Raw genomic sequence first — 18,283 nt, forward strand, 5'->3', positions numbered from 1 at the left:
AGGTGCTCCCTCCGTAGTTCTGGATAAGTGACCCCAGACATTTGTTGCTTTGCTTCATCATTTCCGTTTTTCCAGTGCCTAAGCCTGATCTCACTTCGGTTCTCCAAATACAGCCTTAGTCCCGTTTTCTGGGTTGGCTCCCAGTCAGTCATCCCTGCTGCGCATTCACATGCTGTTTGTGCCGTTCACCGCCAAGTGTTGTCCTGAGCTCTCGCTCGACTGATGGTGTTTCTGTTGCAGACGACCAAGAGGAGGAGGATGAAGGCTTGGGAGTGGATCTCTCTTTCATTGGCTCTCACGCTTTCGCGAGAATGGAAGGAGATATCGATAAGCAAAGACGACTGATCCTCCAGGGACAGCTATCGGAGGCAGCCCTGCAGAAACAGCATCAGAGAAAGTAAGGCAAACCCCGCTGGCCCGAAAGGCACAGCAGAGGAAGTGCCTCCCATGTGCGAATGGTCTGTGTGTAGCGTGCTCCCATTCACTCCTCATGCCTGTCCCGCGAGGACGATGCTGCCCCTGCTTTGCAGATGCAGAAATTCGAGGTTAACTCATCAGTGGTCACAGTTAATTTGTGCTGAAGCCAGTGTTCTGTCTGATGTTTTCTGATTCCAGAGCTCCTGCTCTTTCTGCTGCAAATGTGGCCTTTCTGGGTGAGGCTCTGTTGCAAAACTAGACACTGGGAAAGGCAGACTTACCAAGTATTTACCTAACTTTATGATGTTCATAATTAAAACATAACCTCCAGTTTACTTAAATTTAAAAGAGCTTTATTTCCTCTCAGTTTACCCTAAGGACCTTACAAAGCCATTCCGTTTCTTTCAGGTGTTTTCTAAAGCAAGTCTGAGTGAATGCTTTTTGAAACATAAACAAAAGCAGCTTTTGTACTTATGACTAAGCTTTTTTCCCAAGGATCCAGGGTTCTTGGAAAGCTAGCTGCTTTACAAAAAAACTTTAAAGGAAAGAAAAAATCATGAACTCTACATGGCCGGTATCATCCGGCACCTCATTGGGTTGGTTGAGGGACCGCGTCTCACACGGCTGTGAACCTTAGATGAGATAATGTCACGAGCTCACTGGCATCGCACCTGGTGCTCAGCGGGCTCTTCAGACTGGCCACTGCCGTTCTCTTCAATACGGAGCAAGTCGCAGTCACTTTTACCTTTGGGTGTTGCTCCTTGGCATCTTTGGACCGGAATACTCCCATCCTTCAGTTCCTGTGCATTGTCCAGTTTCAGCTCAGAAGGAACAGCTTCTAGAAACTTGTCGTGCTAGAGACAAGTTGGAATAGATGGACTAGAAGTCGGGAACAGGTGCCCCCTCCTCTGTGCTGTTTCAGACTACACTTAGCCCAAGCCTAGCACGCACCCACTGTATTTAAGGGTGTGTGGTGGTTGTCAGTCTGCGTCTACACAGTGGGAGTTGGACTAGGTGATCTCTGGAATCCCCTAGAGTTAGAATTTCGTGTCTCCTGATTTCATGGTCTTCACTTTATGATGATTTAATTTTTATAAACAAAAGCAAAGTAACCACTAGGGGGCATCAATAAACAGCTTTTCCAAAGGCAATCGCACTCTCAAATGCAGTTTCAGTGATTCCTAAACTTGGTCATGTGTAACAAGCATCTGACAAACATTGTTCTTTAAACACAGTGACTGGGGCCCTGGCTGGTGTGTTTCAGTTGGTTGGGGCATCATCCCATAACCGAAAGTTTGCGGGTTCGATGCCCAGTCAGGGCTCATAGCTAGGTTGTAGGTTTGATCTCCAGTTGGGCTCTTGATCACTGGTCTGGACACCCCTGGGAGGCAACCAGTCGATGCTTCTCTTTCTCATTGATGTTTCTCCCTTCCTCTCTAAAAGCAGTGAAAAAAATGTCCTTCAGAGAGGAAAAAAAATTAAATACAGGAATGGGGCCGTCCCTCACACGACTGGAACTATGACATCCACATGTATATTAAAGCTTTTTCACGTCGTGATGCGTGCTCTGCTGGATGTGGGCGCCCCCTTCCGCCTAGGGCAGTGGATCTCAGACTGTGTGGTCTCAGGGCCCCAGAGAGCTTTTGTTCACCTGGATTATCTATACCTACCAGTATTGATCATATTAGAGATTCTTTATCAATTCACTGAAAGATAGCCCATCATGTTTATATGAAATGTAACTTTTTTTACACTAGGGAGGAGACTGGCACTGTTGTACATTTTTTTGCAAATTTTGCAATATTTGGCTTAGTAGAAGACAGCTGGATTCTCATATCAGCATTTAAACAGTGGCAATAAGCTCTTTTGGGTGAAGTACATGAAGAAAATCGACCTCAGATATATAATTGGCGAAGAGAAGAGTATTTCAATAGCCTTTTCAAATAATTGGGGATATTATTCTTTGATATTCCACAATAGCTTGATAAATAGTTTCTTAAAGTTTAGTTGTAATGTGTAATCATAAATCATATCCATGAAATTTTGTATTTTGTTATATAAAAATGTGTTGTTCAATCCTGCACTTTGAATGGATTTTATAATAGGAATTTAGAGCATGAATTTATATCATGATGCATTGGTCTTTTGAAAAATAGTGGCTCACTGAATTAATCATATCTTCCAAATACTAATACCTTTTACTACACAATAGCAAAGATTATATTTAATATCACCACTGCTATCATCAGAACAGTCTTGAAGTATTAGGCACTGTAAGCTTCTGGGAATAGAGACAAATTTTCCAAAATTATATGTTTTTTTAAAGCTCAGGTTTTACCATTGTCAATAAATGCTGTTAGGTTTTCTTGAGGTGTCAGGGTCATTTTATTAATTTTTGACAAATCATCTGCCACCTACTCATGTAGAAGCGCCACACTTTGTCTGCCAGTCATTATTTCAAGAAAATCGATGATTCATGAAAAAAAGCAACTGGTTCAGCTTGCAAGTCCGCCCCACAGAGCCTTCCTCCCAGACGACCTCACACTTCAGCGAGCAGAAGTCCTTCATGTGTTTTCCCATTTTGTGACACACTGATATTAAACAGATGTGTTCCCAAGGGTTGACTTAATAAAATTAATAATTCTTACCCCCTCATCAAAGACATTCTTAAAAGAAACTGGCTTTTTTGTTCTGCGCCTCTTTTGGCAGCGAAGGGCCCCGTGACTGCCCGCCCGTCGGGGACTCCGCCCCGACTCCTGTGAGGCACCCTCAGCGGCTGCTGCCGCACTGGCAGGGCAGGCGTCCCCACAGCGCGGAAGGCAGGGTGTTTCAGCATCATCCTGGGAACAGTCTCCACCTCGCAACCCCCTGGAAAAAGGCTCAGGGCCACGAGCCCCACTCTGAGAAACACTGGGGTGTGGTCTCCCCCCAGGACTTCAGAGCTGAAAGGCATTCTGGGAATCCTCTGAGGCAGGTCCCCCACTGGGAGCACGGTCTCTGAGCATGAGAGTCTCTGGGTGCTTGCTGAAGATGCTTAGGCCGGGCACCAAGCTTCCTGAGCTAGAACCTCTGTGGGTTCTAAACCTTTCTTCTAAAGTTTCTTAGGGAGTCCTTTCGTGTCCTGAATCACTGGTCTAGTTTGAGATTTTTCCCTCAAGAGCCAATCGATGGCCGAGAGCGGAGGATCGGTTGCTGCCCAGGGTTGGAGCTCACCGAGGGAGAGCCATCCACAGAGCGCCCGCAGCAGGGCTCCCTTGCCTGCCGCCGTCTTCAGCCCGCTGCCCCGCACTGGCTGTGGACACGTCGGGAAAGGACTGGAAGGACTTGTTTCCATAAACCAACAAGAGCTGAGTTGTTACCACCTTTCTGAAATCAGTCTCCCCTTCCACTCTTCTTCTCCCACAAAGACACACACATGCCCCACATAACTTTTTCATTTTCCCACGAGTGGTACAGGAATTTTTTAACTTTGTGTTTGAACTGGGTACTTGTCTGCCTGTCTGCATCTCTCTTTTTAATGAAGAGGCTTGTTTCACTTAATAATTACAAGTTCAAGCAAGTGTTAAAAGGAATCTGTATTCATTGAGTTCATGCTTGCCGGAAAGGAGTCCCCAGCAAAGGGGTAGGTTCTGGGAAGGAACAGGAAGACAGCATCTAAGCATTGTCCTTCCGGGTCAAGGGCCTTGATGTTGGGATTGAAGTGTGTTACACAGTTGACAGTTTCCATTCGTCCCAGGAAGCACTGGGTATTTATTTACTCTGTACAAGGGTAATATTCTAATCCTGAAATACACAGAGATGAGTAAGGTAGTCCCTCTCTTCTGGAAATGCATGAGTGACCACACCACAGACAGATGTCAGGCGTATACTCTGAGCAGTGGTCAGGCTGGTGTGGGCATCCGGTGAGCATGCGTTCGCAGGCCTGGGGACGAGCCGGCCTGTCCCCCAAAGCCTGAGCCGAGAAACGGACTGGGTGCCCCCGCCACGCAGGTCCCTTGCATGATAAGCAACTTCCGAGCGAAACGACGTTCAGATTTCCCAGTCAGGTGCCCAGCATCTGTGATGATCCGAGGTCTCGGTGTCGCAGCATACTTCACCGTAGTAACAGCAGCTCGGAAGTGTGAGCCGGGGAGGCCGTGAGACCACGGCTGTTTTTCTAATGTTCCTGGGAGTTATTTGCCCTTTTAGTTGTCATTCTCACAGTGTCCAGTGCAGCTTTCCAGGGGCCGCTTCACGTGTGATGTTGCAGGAGCTTGAACGCGGAAGCACGTGTGGGACTCCAGCACCAGTTACGTGCAGGAGTGTAAAAGGGCACCTCTTCCCCCCAAGTTCTGCATAAACTTACGTTTGCTTAGTAGGTTTTTACTGTTTTAAAATTAATAGGAGTTATTTTTAAAATTTCTGTCTTTATTTCTAACACGGTAAATATTGGTGGATATAACTGACATAAATGTAAAAGGGTCCGGAGACCGAAAAGGTTGAGAACTAAAGACTAATTCTTTAGTGGTTTGTGGTATGACTGAGCTGTGAGCTATGTCTGTGCTTCACTCTGCCACATGGTAAATGTTTAAAGTGGCAGGTTGTAGTTTTTAAAATTTATTTCTTAGTCTTTTTCAATCAGGCTTTTATTTACATAAAACAGTTTGGTATCTGTTGACTATGTTAGTTGATCAGCTTGAGCCAGCAGTGCATTTGTTTCTGAGGAAGTAAGTAGTCTTCGTTTAGGGATATCTTTCTGAAGGCCTTCAGTTCTTCATCAGAACAAAACAAGTTCACATGCATTGGCTACATTAGATCATTCCTTTCATAGCATTGCCTTGCAACATCAGTATCTGTGAAATAATTATCTTTAACATCTGAAAAAATTAGACATATTGTTTAATTACTTATTAATATTTCCAGGCCTTCTGTTCAGTTGTGACACTAATTTGGGTGTATCACAAGGTAGAAAGAAGTTAGCTTACTTACAAAAATTAGGAAGCAGTCTATTTTTTTCAAACTCAAGAGTTTTTTAAAACTCTTAAATTATTTTACAGTAACTTTTTTTCAAGTATTATTTGGTTGGCATAAGATCCAGTTACCTACAACTCTTCTGTCATTTCTCACAGTAAAAACTTTATCTCACTCGTTTTTAAGTATTTATTGAGCTCTTACTAATGTGCTAAGTGCTGGGCTAGAAGTGTAGTAAAGTAACATGTGAGACAGGCACAGCCCCAGCCCTCATGGAGCTGAAGGTGTTGCAGAGGGAGAAATGTTAAACTAACCACTGATTAATAATGTATTTAAGTTATAGGATGCGATTAGGAATATTTGACAAGAGTTTTAACCAAGTCCAGTGTGGGAAGGTTAGTTGCATGAGGTCAGAAAAAGCTAATTAATTCCAAAGCCAAGATTTTCCCTGGGGTATTGGTTATACACAAATGGGTTAGTTGTTGCTCTTCTAGGAGTAATTTAGCTTAAATTTTCTTCATCATTCAACTGTTGATTGTACAGTTAGGTGGTAGCTGATTAACTGGAAGAAATTGCCTTATGTTAGCTTTGTGAGGATAGCATCCAACCTTAATTGATTGCAATCTATTAAGAAACTATTTCCTCACCTATTAAGAAACTATCTACTCAGTATTTTTTTAAAGAGTTTATTTATTTATTTTTAGAGGGTAAGGGGGAGAGAGAGGGAGAGAAACATCTATGTGTGGTTGCCTCTCGCACGCCCCCTACTGGGGGTTGACCTAGCTCACAACCCAGACATATGCCTTGACTGGGAATCGAACCAGCACCCCTTGGTACACAGGGCAGCACTCAGTCCACTGAGCCACACTAGCCAGGGCAAGGACTTAAATTTAAAAAATTAAAACTCATGGAAGAAATTATAGGTTGTATCTTTCATATCTTGGAGAAAGGACAGGTTTCTTAATCTCTCAAAAGCATTGACTAAAAAAGAAAAAACTAGTTTGGCTATTTTAAAAGTAAGAATGTTAGAAAGTGGAGCAATGAAGGTTAAAGAACATGAAAAACAAGTTGCAGAATGGGAGTAATTCACAATATACACAACTGGAAAGTGATTAGTATCAAGAATACATAAAGAACGCTTATGAATAAGTGAGAAAAGAAGAAACAGCCCAAGAGAGAAATGGACAAATGTTATGAACAGATCTCACAGCAGAGGAAGACATGGTCAGTGAACGTGAACGGGATGTCCACATCGTGAGTGACCGAGGAACTGCTGTGCTGTTTCAGACTTACCTGATCGGCTGCCATCTGCCAACACTGAGTGTTGAGGAGGGCGTGGGTTCACAGGGTCTCCTGCTCTTTGCTTGTGGAAGTACAAATTGGTGCAATACTTTGGGAAGGAGATTTGGCCTTATCTCTTCAAACCGAACACACCATGTAACCAAATGTCTCCACCCCTGCGTATCCACCCGAGAGAAACCACGCACACGTGTGCCAGGAGGCGTGAGATGAGCTGATTTCAGCACTGTTCACAGTGGCATAAACCTGGGAACAGCCCAAGTGCCCGTCAGCAGGAGAGTGACTTTCAAACAGCTATAGTTTTCAGATAGTAACAATATACACAAATCTTAGTAATAAGTCAAAGTGTGAGGTCCAAAGGTTACATAAACATGACCAGCTTTTTCTTTTATGAATAGTTAATAACCAGAAGACTATTGGGGCGTACATATAGACAACCTAAAATGACATAAAAAAGAAAGCAAGAGAAAGGTGAGATTATTGTGAGGGTGTTAACTTCTGCTCTGGGTGGTGGGGTTCGGAGTGCTATTCATTAAAATTAATTAGTTTCTGTAGAGAGAACCATGCACGTACTAGTGATGACTGAGGGTGTTTTCCACCAGAGGTGATTAGCTCTATTTTGTGCACCTGAATTCCAGTTTAAAATTTTTTTCAGAGTTCATTGAACGCATATATAGCTAGCTACCAAGTGTCAGGAACTACCCTAGAGATTTGCTGGAAATAAAGAGATAAGACACGTTCCCCAGTAGAAGCAGACATTGCAACAAATAGGCAGGGCCTTGGGCCAGCGTTTGTTACAAAGGGGAGTGGTCAGTAGTCAGTTCCACCGCGGGCCTGGACCTTGCCACTCCTCTGCCTGTCCCACCCCCACCCCTGCCAGTGTCCCTCTCAGCACACACCCTTGATGGAGAGAGTATTTCGATGTCTGTTGGGTTGCTTGTCTCATTCTTATTAAAGCTTTAAATTGTCTTTCTAATATGTGTATCCAGTAGATTCAACTTTAAAACTCTTTGAAGCCAAGGGCCTTTTATTATTCCCAGGCCTCCAAAATACCTTGAGTAATACTCATGTCTGTTTTATTCCACACAGAATTGAGTCCCTGCTATGATTCAGGCATCACACTTATGCTGTAAATCTCTGAAAAATGAGCTAATGAATACATAGAGTGTAGAAATTAATAGATATTTACCAAACTCCTGTTCCATATTTTGTGCTGGGACTAGTGGTGCTCATAAGACATTTAAGATGGATTATTCTGTTTAGTCTTGTGGTGGGATGACCTAATCGTAAAACAGCTAGAAAACAGTGTAGCTGAGGATTTAGGGTAAGTAACCTAGGATGTGACTCTGTGAAAATGGAGTGACTCTGTGGAAGTGGAAATATCGAATAGTGCTTATGCATAGGAAGAACTACATTGCCCATGGGTCTTTTCTTGACTTACAAGTTGTATCCAAAACCAAAATTAAAAGCTATTATCTGTGGCTTTTCAGTTGGCATGACTGGGTAAGCTTCCACATGTAAAGAGGCAAACTAGAACTATGCCGCTCACACCAGGTGTATTTTTCACAAGCAATAACAGTTTCTGTGAAACTGAGGGGCATATCACTTGTTGATCACAATCCATATGTAATAGATTTCCTATTAAATATCCTTAGTTGTGTGATTGTGCTGTATAGCCAAAAGGTGTCCTACATACACAGAAAGTGGTAGGATTAGAACCCAGGTCACCCCTCTGCTAGTTTCATTTTTTTGCGTTAGGAGATGTTGCCGTATGTGCCCTCGATGCTTCAAGGTTGCTTTTCATACATTAGGTGCCTTGAAAGCTTTTTTCCAGTCAGATAAGAGGCACTTTGGATTTTAAGAAAGCAGTGTGAAATAGAAACAGTACTGAACTTCCCAGAACTTCGGAGGCCTGAGTAGTGCTACTTGGAATTCAGCTCTACCGTTGATTGGCAGGTAACTCGAAGGTTAACTGGACCTTTTCCAGGCCATTCCCCCGTCTGAGATCTTTTGCATCTCTTTCAGCGTTAACATCCTCTCAGCCAAAGACAAACTGCGTCCCTACGCGATCTGGTGTTGGGGGTACATAAGCACTACTGGTTGGATTAGCCCATCATCAAAGCAGCCTGGAATTCACAGAGTCACCCAGTCCCTTTGTGTTCCCGTGTGACCTGTACATGATCTTCTGAAAGTAAACTGGAGGCCACCGGCCTTGTCTTTTCACTATAATACCTCTGATACCTAGCATGCAATAAATAAATCCTTGTGGAACAAGCAAACATCTGTTGTGTAGAACTGCTATTGCTTTAGGCTTTCTCTTTGCATATTTCTAGCAAAAGAAAGTAACAGTATTTTAAAACAGTGTTAGATTGAGAACTTGGTATCTGAGGCATTTGTATGTCTTTATTTGATCATAAAGGATTTCTTAACTACATGTGAATATCTTCTCTCAGTAATTCATTTGTGTTTATTTTATCAATAATGCACGGTAGAGACTCTGTGTGGTATCAAGGCCTCTTTAACTCCTTGCTCATTGTAATAAAGCATCATTCTTTAGGAACAGGAAAAGAGAAAACCAGCTGTTAAATTTAATGTACAAGGGTTGGTTGTAATAATTGTATGTTTTCTTTCTCTAGTTACAATCGCTGGTTATGCCAAGCAAGGTCTGAGGACCTGTCTGATATTGCGTCTCTGAAAGCCTTATACCAAACAGGTGAGCTCGCGGGCATGGTAACCTGCCCTTCTACTGACAAAGGATTCCAGGGCATGCTCACAGAGACTTCATTTCTCCCTGATTCTGTCCATTTGACCTACAAATCAAGTGTTTTTGTACTAAAGAAGATAGAACTTTATACAGTTTTCAACTGGTAGTTCTACATTGGCCAACTTTATTTCTTTTTAATGTTCTTTTCCTTATCTTTAAATTTTTTTTCTGCCTTAAAAAGTACCATATCCTTGCTACACAAAATTCAAATATTACATAAATATGTAATGGAGACAGTGAAAGTTCTCAGATTCCCATTGTTTCTACATTATGTTTTTTCCAGACAGTAGTTAATTAATTTTCACTTTTGAGTTCCATTTAATAATTCCTGGGTCACCAGTGTTACTGAAAGTTGTAATAAGTTTAACACAAAGCTATTTGTAAGAAGATCTTTGCCCCACAGCCTGACCTATGGGTCTCCCTGATTCAGTGCCCGGAGAGACCTTGTCCTAACAGAGCGGCATCAGAACCCCCAGGGGGAGCAAGGAAGCCTTGTTCTCCATGCAGCGAAGGGATGAAATGTGCAAAGATGAAATGTGCAAAACTTGTGTTTTCGGTTTTCAGTCCCCTACACTCGTGTGGGCTGTTTGTGTGAGACTAGTGCCCAGGACCAATAACACTCTTGGAATGAAGTTCCAGGGTACTGACCGCATCTCCTGCTTACAGGTGTCGACAACTGCGGGCGCACGGTGATGGTGGTGGTTGGGAGAAACATCCCAGTGACACTGATAGATATGGACAAGGTGAGCTGCGCAGGGCTCTGTTGGACAGATGACGTCGGTTTAAAAGAAAGGGCTGCATTTTGCTGTGTGACGCGTTCCTATGTGTACTGTGCACCCACAGTTTTGGCCCGAACTTTGAAGGAGAAAATCTTTCATTTTAATTTTTTAATTCAATTTATTTGTTATATTTAGAGGCTTGGTTTTTTGTGTTATAAAGGAATTTTAGCACTTGTTTTTGAGCATACTGTGGTACAAGAAATTTTATGTAACAAATAATTAGAAAACTCAAGAATAGATACCAGGTATTTTAGGTATTACTCATGTATAATGTACATCCTTATTTTTCCCTCAAAAACTTGGGGGAGAAAAGTGCGCATTATACATGGCAAAATATAGTGAGTGAATTTGGAATCAGGGCTTAGAATGTGAGATGGTTGTGCATTTCTGGCAGCGTAGCAAGCAGCCCCGGGGTTCTGCAAATCTGCATGTATCGTTTCAGTAAGCTAGGGCTTTGGTTTTGCTCTGTGGGAGAAGCAGAAATACTGGAATGCCATAATGTAATCTCCAAAAACACATTTGCTCGGTTTTGGAGATCACGTAACTGGCAAATTTTTGGCTGGAATCAGTCTGCATTATCATTGTGCTAAGAATCCAAGTCTGCCTTTCTTAAAAAAGAAAGAAAAAGAGGGAGGGAGGGAGGGGTGGATTTTTCTGAAGAAACCAGAGATGTAGTTAACCCAAGATGTCATGATTCCATAATCCCTTCATTTGGAGGGACAGGAATAAATGGTTTATAAAAGAAATGGTATTACTGGTAAATAAAAATTTTAAAAGTTTCAACCTGATGAGTAATCCAGAAAAATGAATTAAAATGAGATACCTTTTTCAACCTCCAAAATTAGCCAGAACTTTTTAAAGGATTGTGATCAAAGATATGTTGACAGTAAAAGTGGTCACCCCCAAGGATACAGCAATTCCGTTCCTGGGACTCTGTACGAGGAAATAATCCAAAGTACGGAGGTAGCTGTAGGCCCTGAAACTGCCCAAATTGGAATACTCAGGCAAGGGACAGTTGAGTTCACAGGATAAATATGAAGATCTTCCTAGAACATCAGTTTTATTAGAAACTGACTGCAAAGGAGGAGAATCACATGATTCTTAACTATAGTAAAAAAAATGTGCACAAAAATGTAAAAATTACACACAATTTTAAGATAAAACACAGTTAACCAAAAGCAGACTATTGCTTCTGGCTAAACCCATAGAATCCTGGTCACTGGCGTTTGGATTAAAAAAAAAAAAGTTGTCTAACGATAGACTTAGCATGTTACCCACGGGCTCATTGGTAGCACAGAATTATAACTTACATTCCTAACAGGCAGTCATGGTTCATCCACATGTGGAATGTTCTGTGACCCTTAGGAAGTATGGTTATAGAGGCAAGTGCTGTAGAGAAATGTTTATAGTGTCACGTCAGTAAGATAAAAAGTGGTACATTAAATTGTATATACACTGAGTTTTTAGTGTATTAAAGATAAAAACTGGACGTAAATATCTGAAAGTGGATTTCATGGTTTGGGGGAATATTGTTTTCTACATTATTCTGTCATGTAGCTATATTTCTTTATAATGAAAAATATTTTAAGTTAAAGATGGGGAATTTGAAGCTAAAAATAAGCATCTTACTTGTCCTGGGAGGGGTTGGAGACTGGATAGAAAGGACCAGAAGCAAACTGGTAAGGGCAGAAATAAAATTGTATAATAATAAAAATACACACATGCATCAGTTTTATACACACACGTATTTATTAATAGTAGTAAGTTTCTGCTTGTGGTTATTTTGTGTTAATAATAACCAGTATAACATTTATTCTTATTATTAATAATGTGATTGATACCAACAAAAACATAGCTCCCTGCATTTGCTGTCAGTGTGCACATCCATGATGTTCTGGATACTCATGACATGTCTTTTAATATAAAATAATGGGCTGTATTGTGAGGTCAACCCAGGCAGCAGTTGGAGAGACGTTGTGTGTTCTTAGTGCCCCCGCTGTCGTGGTGGCAGCTGGGTCCTGATCCATGCTAATCCAGTCGTATGAATGCCAAGGACTCCCTGAGGAGGGACTGGGGAGTAGCCTGACAGTAATCTTGCAGTTGTTACCTCGTAGCTTCCTCCTCGCCGTAGTTGATGGCTACACCCCTGGGTCACGCTGGCCCTGCACATATCTTGTGTCTGCTTTGTCTGTGTTTGTGTTATATTTTATCTTTCTTACAGTGGAGTATTTCTCTAGCCAGTCTGGGTCACATTAAACTGGAGTCTTTCCAAGCCCTACAAATGCTGCCCAGCCCATTGCCAGCCACTGGCCGAACCCGGTCTCATTGTCCTCATTCAGGTCAGCTCGAAAGGGGCTAAGAAAATGAGCCTCCAAGTGAGCCCGGTGCAGCATCACCTCCAACATCCCTTTATAGCGATTCTTGGTTACAAGAGCCATGAGCCTCTGTCTCAGCAGAGACTGCAAAGGCTCTCATTAAATTTGAGAATGATTAAAAGTCTAGAAATGCTACTTGTAGTGATTTTGATGTCATCCTAGAGAGAGAAAACCTGGTAGTTGTATGAAGAATTCTTTCAAGTCTGTGAAGAGGTGTTTGAGAGGATAAAGGCAGAGTCTTCTCCTCCATCACTTCAAACAAGACAGAAAGGGATCATTCCATCGCGTTCATGAGAATTATGAAGCAGTGGCATGATTCACTCTCCTGAAGAGTGAGTTTTCACTCACTCAGTTTTCAAAGAGAACTGATAGCATCAGAGTGAAATGTCTGTCTGCAGCGCCCGGGGCATAGATCAGATTAATCTCCTCGACATTTCCTCTCTCTCAGCCTCTGGGAAATAGACTACTACTAAAAATGATCTTGACTTTCACTCCTCTTTCTCTTCCAGGCTCTCTTATATTTCATCCATGTAATGGATCACATTGTTGTGAAGGAATACGTGTTAGTGTATTTCCACACGCTGACCAGCGAGTACAATCACCTGGACTCCGACTTCCTGAAGAAGCTCTGTGATGTCGTTGATGTCAAGTGAGTCGTTTTTGCCAGTTACGGAGCGGGCCGCAGCGTCCTTTCTGGCTGAAGCAGCAGCAAGCACTGCTGTGAATTCCGCGAAAGTGTGTTTCGTGTACCAAAGACTTGAATCATTCATAGTTTAGATGTTTTAGTAATAGTAGGTGCTCCTTCACTCCAATTTACCACATTTAAGTGAATTCATATGTAAACTTTTGCCTGCTTTTAACCACCTTGAAAAACATTTGGGGGCATTGCCATCCTTTATATATAAAATAACAAAAATACTGCCTTCTGTTTATACGATGCTACACTTATCAAAATATATTTATAAATATCACTTCATTTCTCTAGTGCCCTGTGAGATTGTTCATTCGTAATCTGATCCCAGAGATTCCAGTGCCATGTAACAAAAAGCACACCATACATTTGCTTGTTAAATATGAATTTAGTGTCCTTCCTGTAGCTAGATAAACGTAAGTATAATCTACGTTTGAAAGATGGGAAATCTAATCTATAATCTATCATCTATAATCTAATTTGAAAGATGGGAAAATGTGGACATTCAGAAAGGCAGATGGGAAAATACGGACATTCGGAAAGGCCAGGTATATTGCTCAAGGTCTCACAACATTAAATGCAGAATTTGGACTTGAACCTGAGCTACTGACTTGGAGTCAGAACGTTATTTTCATTAAACCATATATCCCTTGAAGTACTAGTGGAAATTTTAACCAGAATATATAGACACCCTACTACAGCAAAGGTAAAATATTCTGCTGTAACATTTCTTCTCACTATAGAATTTCTAAATAAAAATAGCAGTCTTCCCCCTGTAGTTGTTTTATTATTGGTAGCGTACAATGTCTTTATGGGTCGCACCGAAAAATCTGTAACGCAGTTAGTGTACAAAGAAGGCAAATTACGATAAATTTTTATCTATCTTACTCCTCCCCTTAAATCTCATCTTTAATTAGAAATACTGAAGCTTTCATTAGCTAATAGACATTTTTTTAGCTTACTCCGAATGTGGGTTTTATAAGGAAGCCTCACTCCTCTGTAATTCTGCCTCTACTGCTACCCAGCTCTTTAACTCTGAACAGGCCTCCACTGTGGAATGAAGAGCTTGTACCATTTCTCCAAAGTCCTCTCCAGTTAACCTTACGTGACCCAGTGGTGATTGATGAGCTGCAGGAGTAAGTTCAGGCACGCTGGGAGAGGCTAGACAACGTAGTGGTTAGGGGCGTGGTTCTGGAGCCACACTGCCTGGGTTTGGTTTTTGCCTCTACCAGCTAATACCTGGGTAACCTGGGAAGGTCCAAGTGGAAACAGTGTTAGTACTCAGTTCCTAGAATTGTTACGAGAATTTAGTAGAAAGCCTTCATACAATTTCTGGGACATAGGAAACTCCCTGTATTCTTGTAGTATGTTCATTAAAACTTTTAATTTCTAATTTTTAGTATAATTTTAGGTGGTTTTACTGGTGTTTAATTTATAACCCGCTCCCAGAGATTTTAGGTTCATGTAAAAAAAACTGTCATACAATATAATGTTTGTTAAATATGAATTTCCTTTGTCCTACCTGTAGGTGGCTTTGTTACAGCCAAGAAAAACAGTGTCTCCTATAAAACAGACACTTTAAATAATGAAATGTTCTCTGAACTGGTTTTGACCTTCCACCTAAAATTCAATATGTAGACTAGAGCTGTTTAAAAACTTTTTTTTCCTCTGTGAATATAGATAGTCAAGCAGGGAATGGTGACTGGTTTTGCTGTAATGGTGACTGGTTTTAGGCATAATGTACACTAACCCTTGTTTTAATTTTAAATCAGGTACAAGAGGAATTTGAAGGCTGTTTATTTTGTTCACCCGACGTTTCGTGCAAAGGTACAGTATTCTTCTTTTTAGCTAAATCTTGAATTTAAGTGCACTGCATGCCAGCAGGTTAAGATACACTTCAGCATCTTAGTTCCTGCCAACACCCCTGTGGCCGCCCACCTCTTCGTTCGCCTCCCTCACTCAGTGACTGGGGCTCGGCCCTGGTGCCGGCCTCATGTCCTTCTGGCGTCTTTGTAGGCGCCCCTCACGGGCCGTCAGCCTCTCAGCCCTTGCTTCCTCCTGCTCTGTGGTCACCCAGGCTTGGCCCGTGTTGTTGGTACAGAATTCACTGTCCCGCCCCCACTCAACGTGGCCAGCTCTCACTTGCCCTCCAGAGCTCAGCTCAGCAATTGCTTCCCATGGAAAACCTTCCCTGAAAAACGGCCCTGCGACTCGTAGGTGTGCCCTCATTGTGCCCCGTAAGATGGTCTTGTCTTCTGTCATCATTATGTCTTTAATTCCGGAGACTCGTTTAATTTCCTGCCTTATTTGTTAGCTTGCAAGACTCGTGAGAGCTGGAGTGTGGCCATCCGGCTCACAGCTCTGTCCTGCTGGCTAACCCCGCATCTTGACTTCATCGAGACGTCTAGTGCTTCGGTCCTTTTACTTTTCGAAAATGTCATCTCTTTTTTAATTTTTTTTTCTATTCAGCCTAAAATCCATGTTCCATCACTTCAGCTATTCTTGTCTATGCCTAAGTAACCTATGACTTATCACGCTTTTGTCACATCTGCCCATTAAAAAGTTCTAATCTTGAGACATTCCAGCAGTCTGCTTCCTTCACTCTCGTGGTTGAGTGGCTGAGCACTGACGGAGAAATCCGGGAACCATGGGGTTCGGGACTGCCGAGCACACTCGGGGGCGCGCACTGCCGCAGGTCCTTTGGTAGTTCACTTGACAGTGACCAAGTTCCCCCAGGCCCTCCCCCACCTGCAGCTGCTCACTGCAACCGAAGGTCGCCTTGGCCTTAACGAGAACACAGAAAACCTCGGTGAGGAGCTCCCTGTCCTCTCCTTCCCACCCCCGGCCTACCTGCCGTTTGTTCCGTCATTACCTCCTTTCTCTCCGTCACAGAAGTGTTTCTTCATAGTGAAGGGCCATCCCTTTCCCCACGCAGGTAGCAAAGGCAGGAATTGAATCTAGGCATTTTAGCTCCAGCGCCTACACCCCCAACTCCACGACACATTCCTGTTTCCTCGGGAACCTCTCTTCAGCAGTTGTCCTCTTCCCCTTCCCACTTTTCTGGACGTAACTCATTAGCTTTTAAACGTGCTCAAGTCTCTCCTTCTTACAACCACGAAAAAAAATGTTTAAGCTTTTTTATATTTGTTTCCATTACCATGTAGTCCCCTTCTATCCCCCTCCCTGCAGCCCAGCATTTTTTAGTGTCGTCTGAGTCCCGTGCTCACCACCTCCATTTCTCAGACACCTGAGATCACCGCCTCTGGTTCGAACCCGCTGTGGCAGCCAGACCTGCTCACCCCAGAATCCCTGCGCGTGTCTGCTCCTCAGCCCCGTGGGCGCTCCTCAGTTTCTGTCTGACCTGTTTCCCACAGCCCCGACCACACTGATGCGTCCTTTCTCAAATCACTGCCTTGGCCGCTTTGAAACCCACCTCGCCTAGTTTTCCTCCTCCTCCTGGCTGTTCCTTCTCAGTCCCCTTTGCTGGCCCCTCATTCTCTGCTCGTCCTTGGAGTGTTAGTGTTCCCACATCCCCTGCCCACTTCCTCCATTCGGGATCTGTTTTCATGCCTGTGACTTCAGCAGCCCCACAGGACACAGCCAGTCCCCGAACGTGTGTCCAGGGAGGCAGGAAGGCTGGTGTTTAAAAGCACAGGCTTGAACTTGGTATAATGTGGGTTCCAGTCCCACCCCGCTCTACCAGTCACCCACTTCCCGTCTCCGGCAAGTTATGCAGCCTCTCTGTGCCTTAATTCCCTCTTGTATGAAATGGGAGTGGCAGCAGTGCGCACTTGTTAGGGTTGTCGGGCGGATGAGCTTAGCACGTGTTAAATGCTCACAGCAGTGGCTGACGCCTACCGGACACTCAGCGAGTGGAGGTGCAGTTCCCACGCTGACCTGCCGCTGATTAGAGCACTTCCCTTAGTGCCCTGCAGGCCTCCTCGGCCCGTCCTCCTCTCTCCCCCTTCCCCCCTTCACTCCCAAACTGCTTTTTAAGTTCCCTTTCTTAGTGAACAGGACCGTGCCTACCCAGGCGCCTAAGCCAGAAACCGGAGAGGCAGCCTTGGGTCCCTCCCCTACCTCACCTCTGACCAGATTGCGTCAGTTCTGCGTGGCAGTTGTCCCAGGTCACGCCTCCGTCTTCAGGCCCGACCGGTGACGTTTTCTTACAAAGTTAATGTAAGAAGCACAGAGCATTTGCTACAGGGTTCTTTGCAAAAGTTTGGTAAGGCCTGGCCTTAGGCAAAAAGAAAAAAAGAATCTGAGTATATTTGTGGGGTTTAGAGGAAAAAAATGACTTACTTTGGCATTGAAACCCAGGATTTAGTGATTTATTGGATATGAAGGAATGAGAGAAAGGATTGTGTCACCCGAGACTCCCCAGGTGGCATCAGATGTAGGGCTCGTGGATTGGGAAATACAGTGGAGAGGCAACGTCCAGGAAACTGAGCTTCAGCTTGTTAAATGTGCTTATGAATAAAGTCACGGACAGACAGGCCCGGAGCAAAGAGGTCAATTGAAGACAGAGCCCTGGCGTCGGGGAAGGGGACTGGGAAGTGAGTGATGCAAGGACCAACAGGAAAACCGAGGTTTGACCAACGCTGTGGGGGCCAGTGGGTGGCAGGAGCATCAAAGACAGTAGAAATAGTCATTATTTCAGAGCGCGGTGGAGAAATTAAGGAAGATAAGTAGTGAAAAGTCCTCATATTTCATAATTAAGAGATGAGTGAAGACTGCAGTGAGATAATGTTTTCCACTCTGGGATTTCTCAACAGAGTTATTGTTGAGTTTCTCATGCAAATATCACCTTTAAAATTGGCCTGAAGTATTTTAAGTGATTATTTTAAAAATGACAAATTTCCTTTTGGCCCCTCAGTGTTAGAACAGCACAGTAAGTTCTCATTGAATGCTGGTGGGAGCAGTGCTGGGCTAGGCTGACAAAGAAGAGTGCAGTTTGTGGGGTCGGTGGAGTGAAGGACTTTCCTTCTCTTTATTCTGCTAAGTTTTG

General features: G+C 43.3%; 1 protein-coding gene across 7 annotated transcripts in view; it reads left to right on the forward strand.

The window, feature by feature from the left end:
- GDAP2 (ganglioside induced differentiation associated protein 2) overlaps nt 1–18,283 on the forward strand; it is a 57,695-nt gene that overhangs the window by 24,351 nt on the left and 15,061 nt on the right. For all 7 annotated transcript variants that reach the window (XM_045816656.1, XM_045816660.1, XM_045816659.1 and 4 more), the window contains 5 exons: nt 241–397; nt 9,303–9,379; nt 10,097–10,173; nt 13,094–13,233; nt 15,048–15,102. In XM_045816656.1, the coding sequence (XP_045672612.1) occupies nt 241–397; nt 9,303–9,379; nt 10,097–10,173; nt 13,094–13,233; nt 15,048–15,102 (506 nt within the window). The remainder of the gene's footprint in view (nt 1–240; nt 398–9,302; nt 9,380–10,096; nt 10,174–13,093; nt 13,234–15,047; nt 15,103–18,283) is intronic.

This window comes from Phyllostomus hastatus, unplaced genomic scaffold (genome assembly GCF_019186645.2).
Source record: "Phyllostomus hastatus isolate PE091 unplaced genomic scaffold, TTU_PhHast_1.1 phas_scaffold_216, whole genome shotgun sequence".
In the NCBI taxonomy this organism is placed as follows: Eukaryota; Metazoa; Chordata; class Mammalia; order Chiroptera; family Phyllostomidae; genus Phyllostomus; species Phyllostomus hastatus.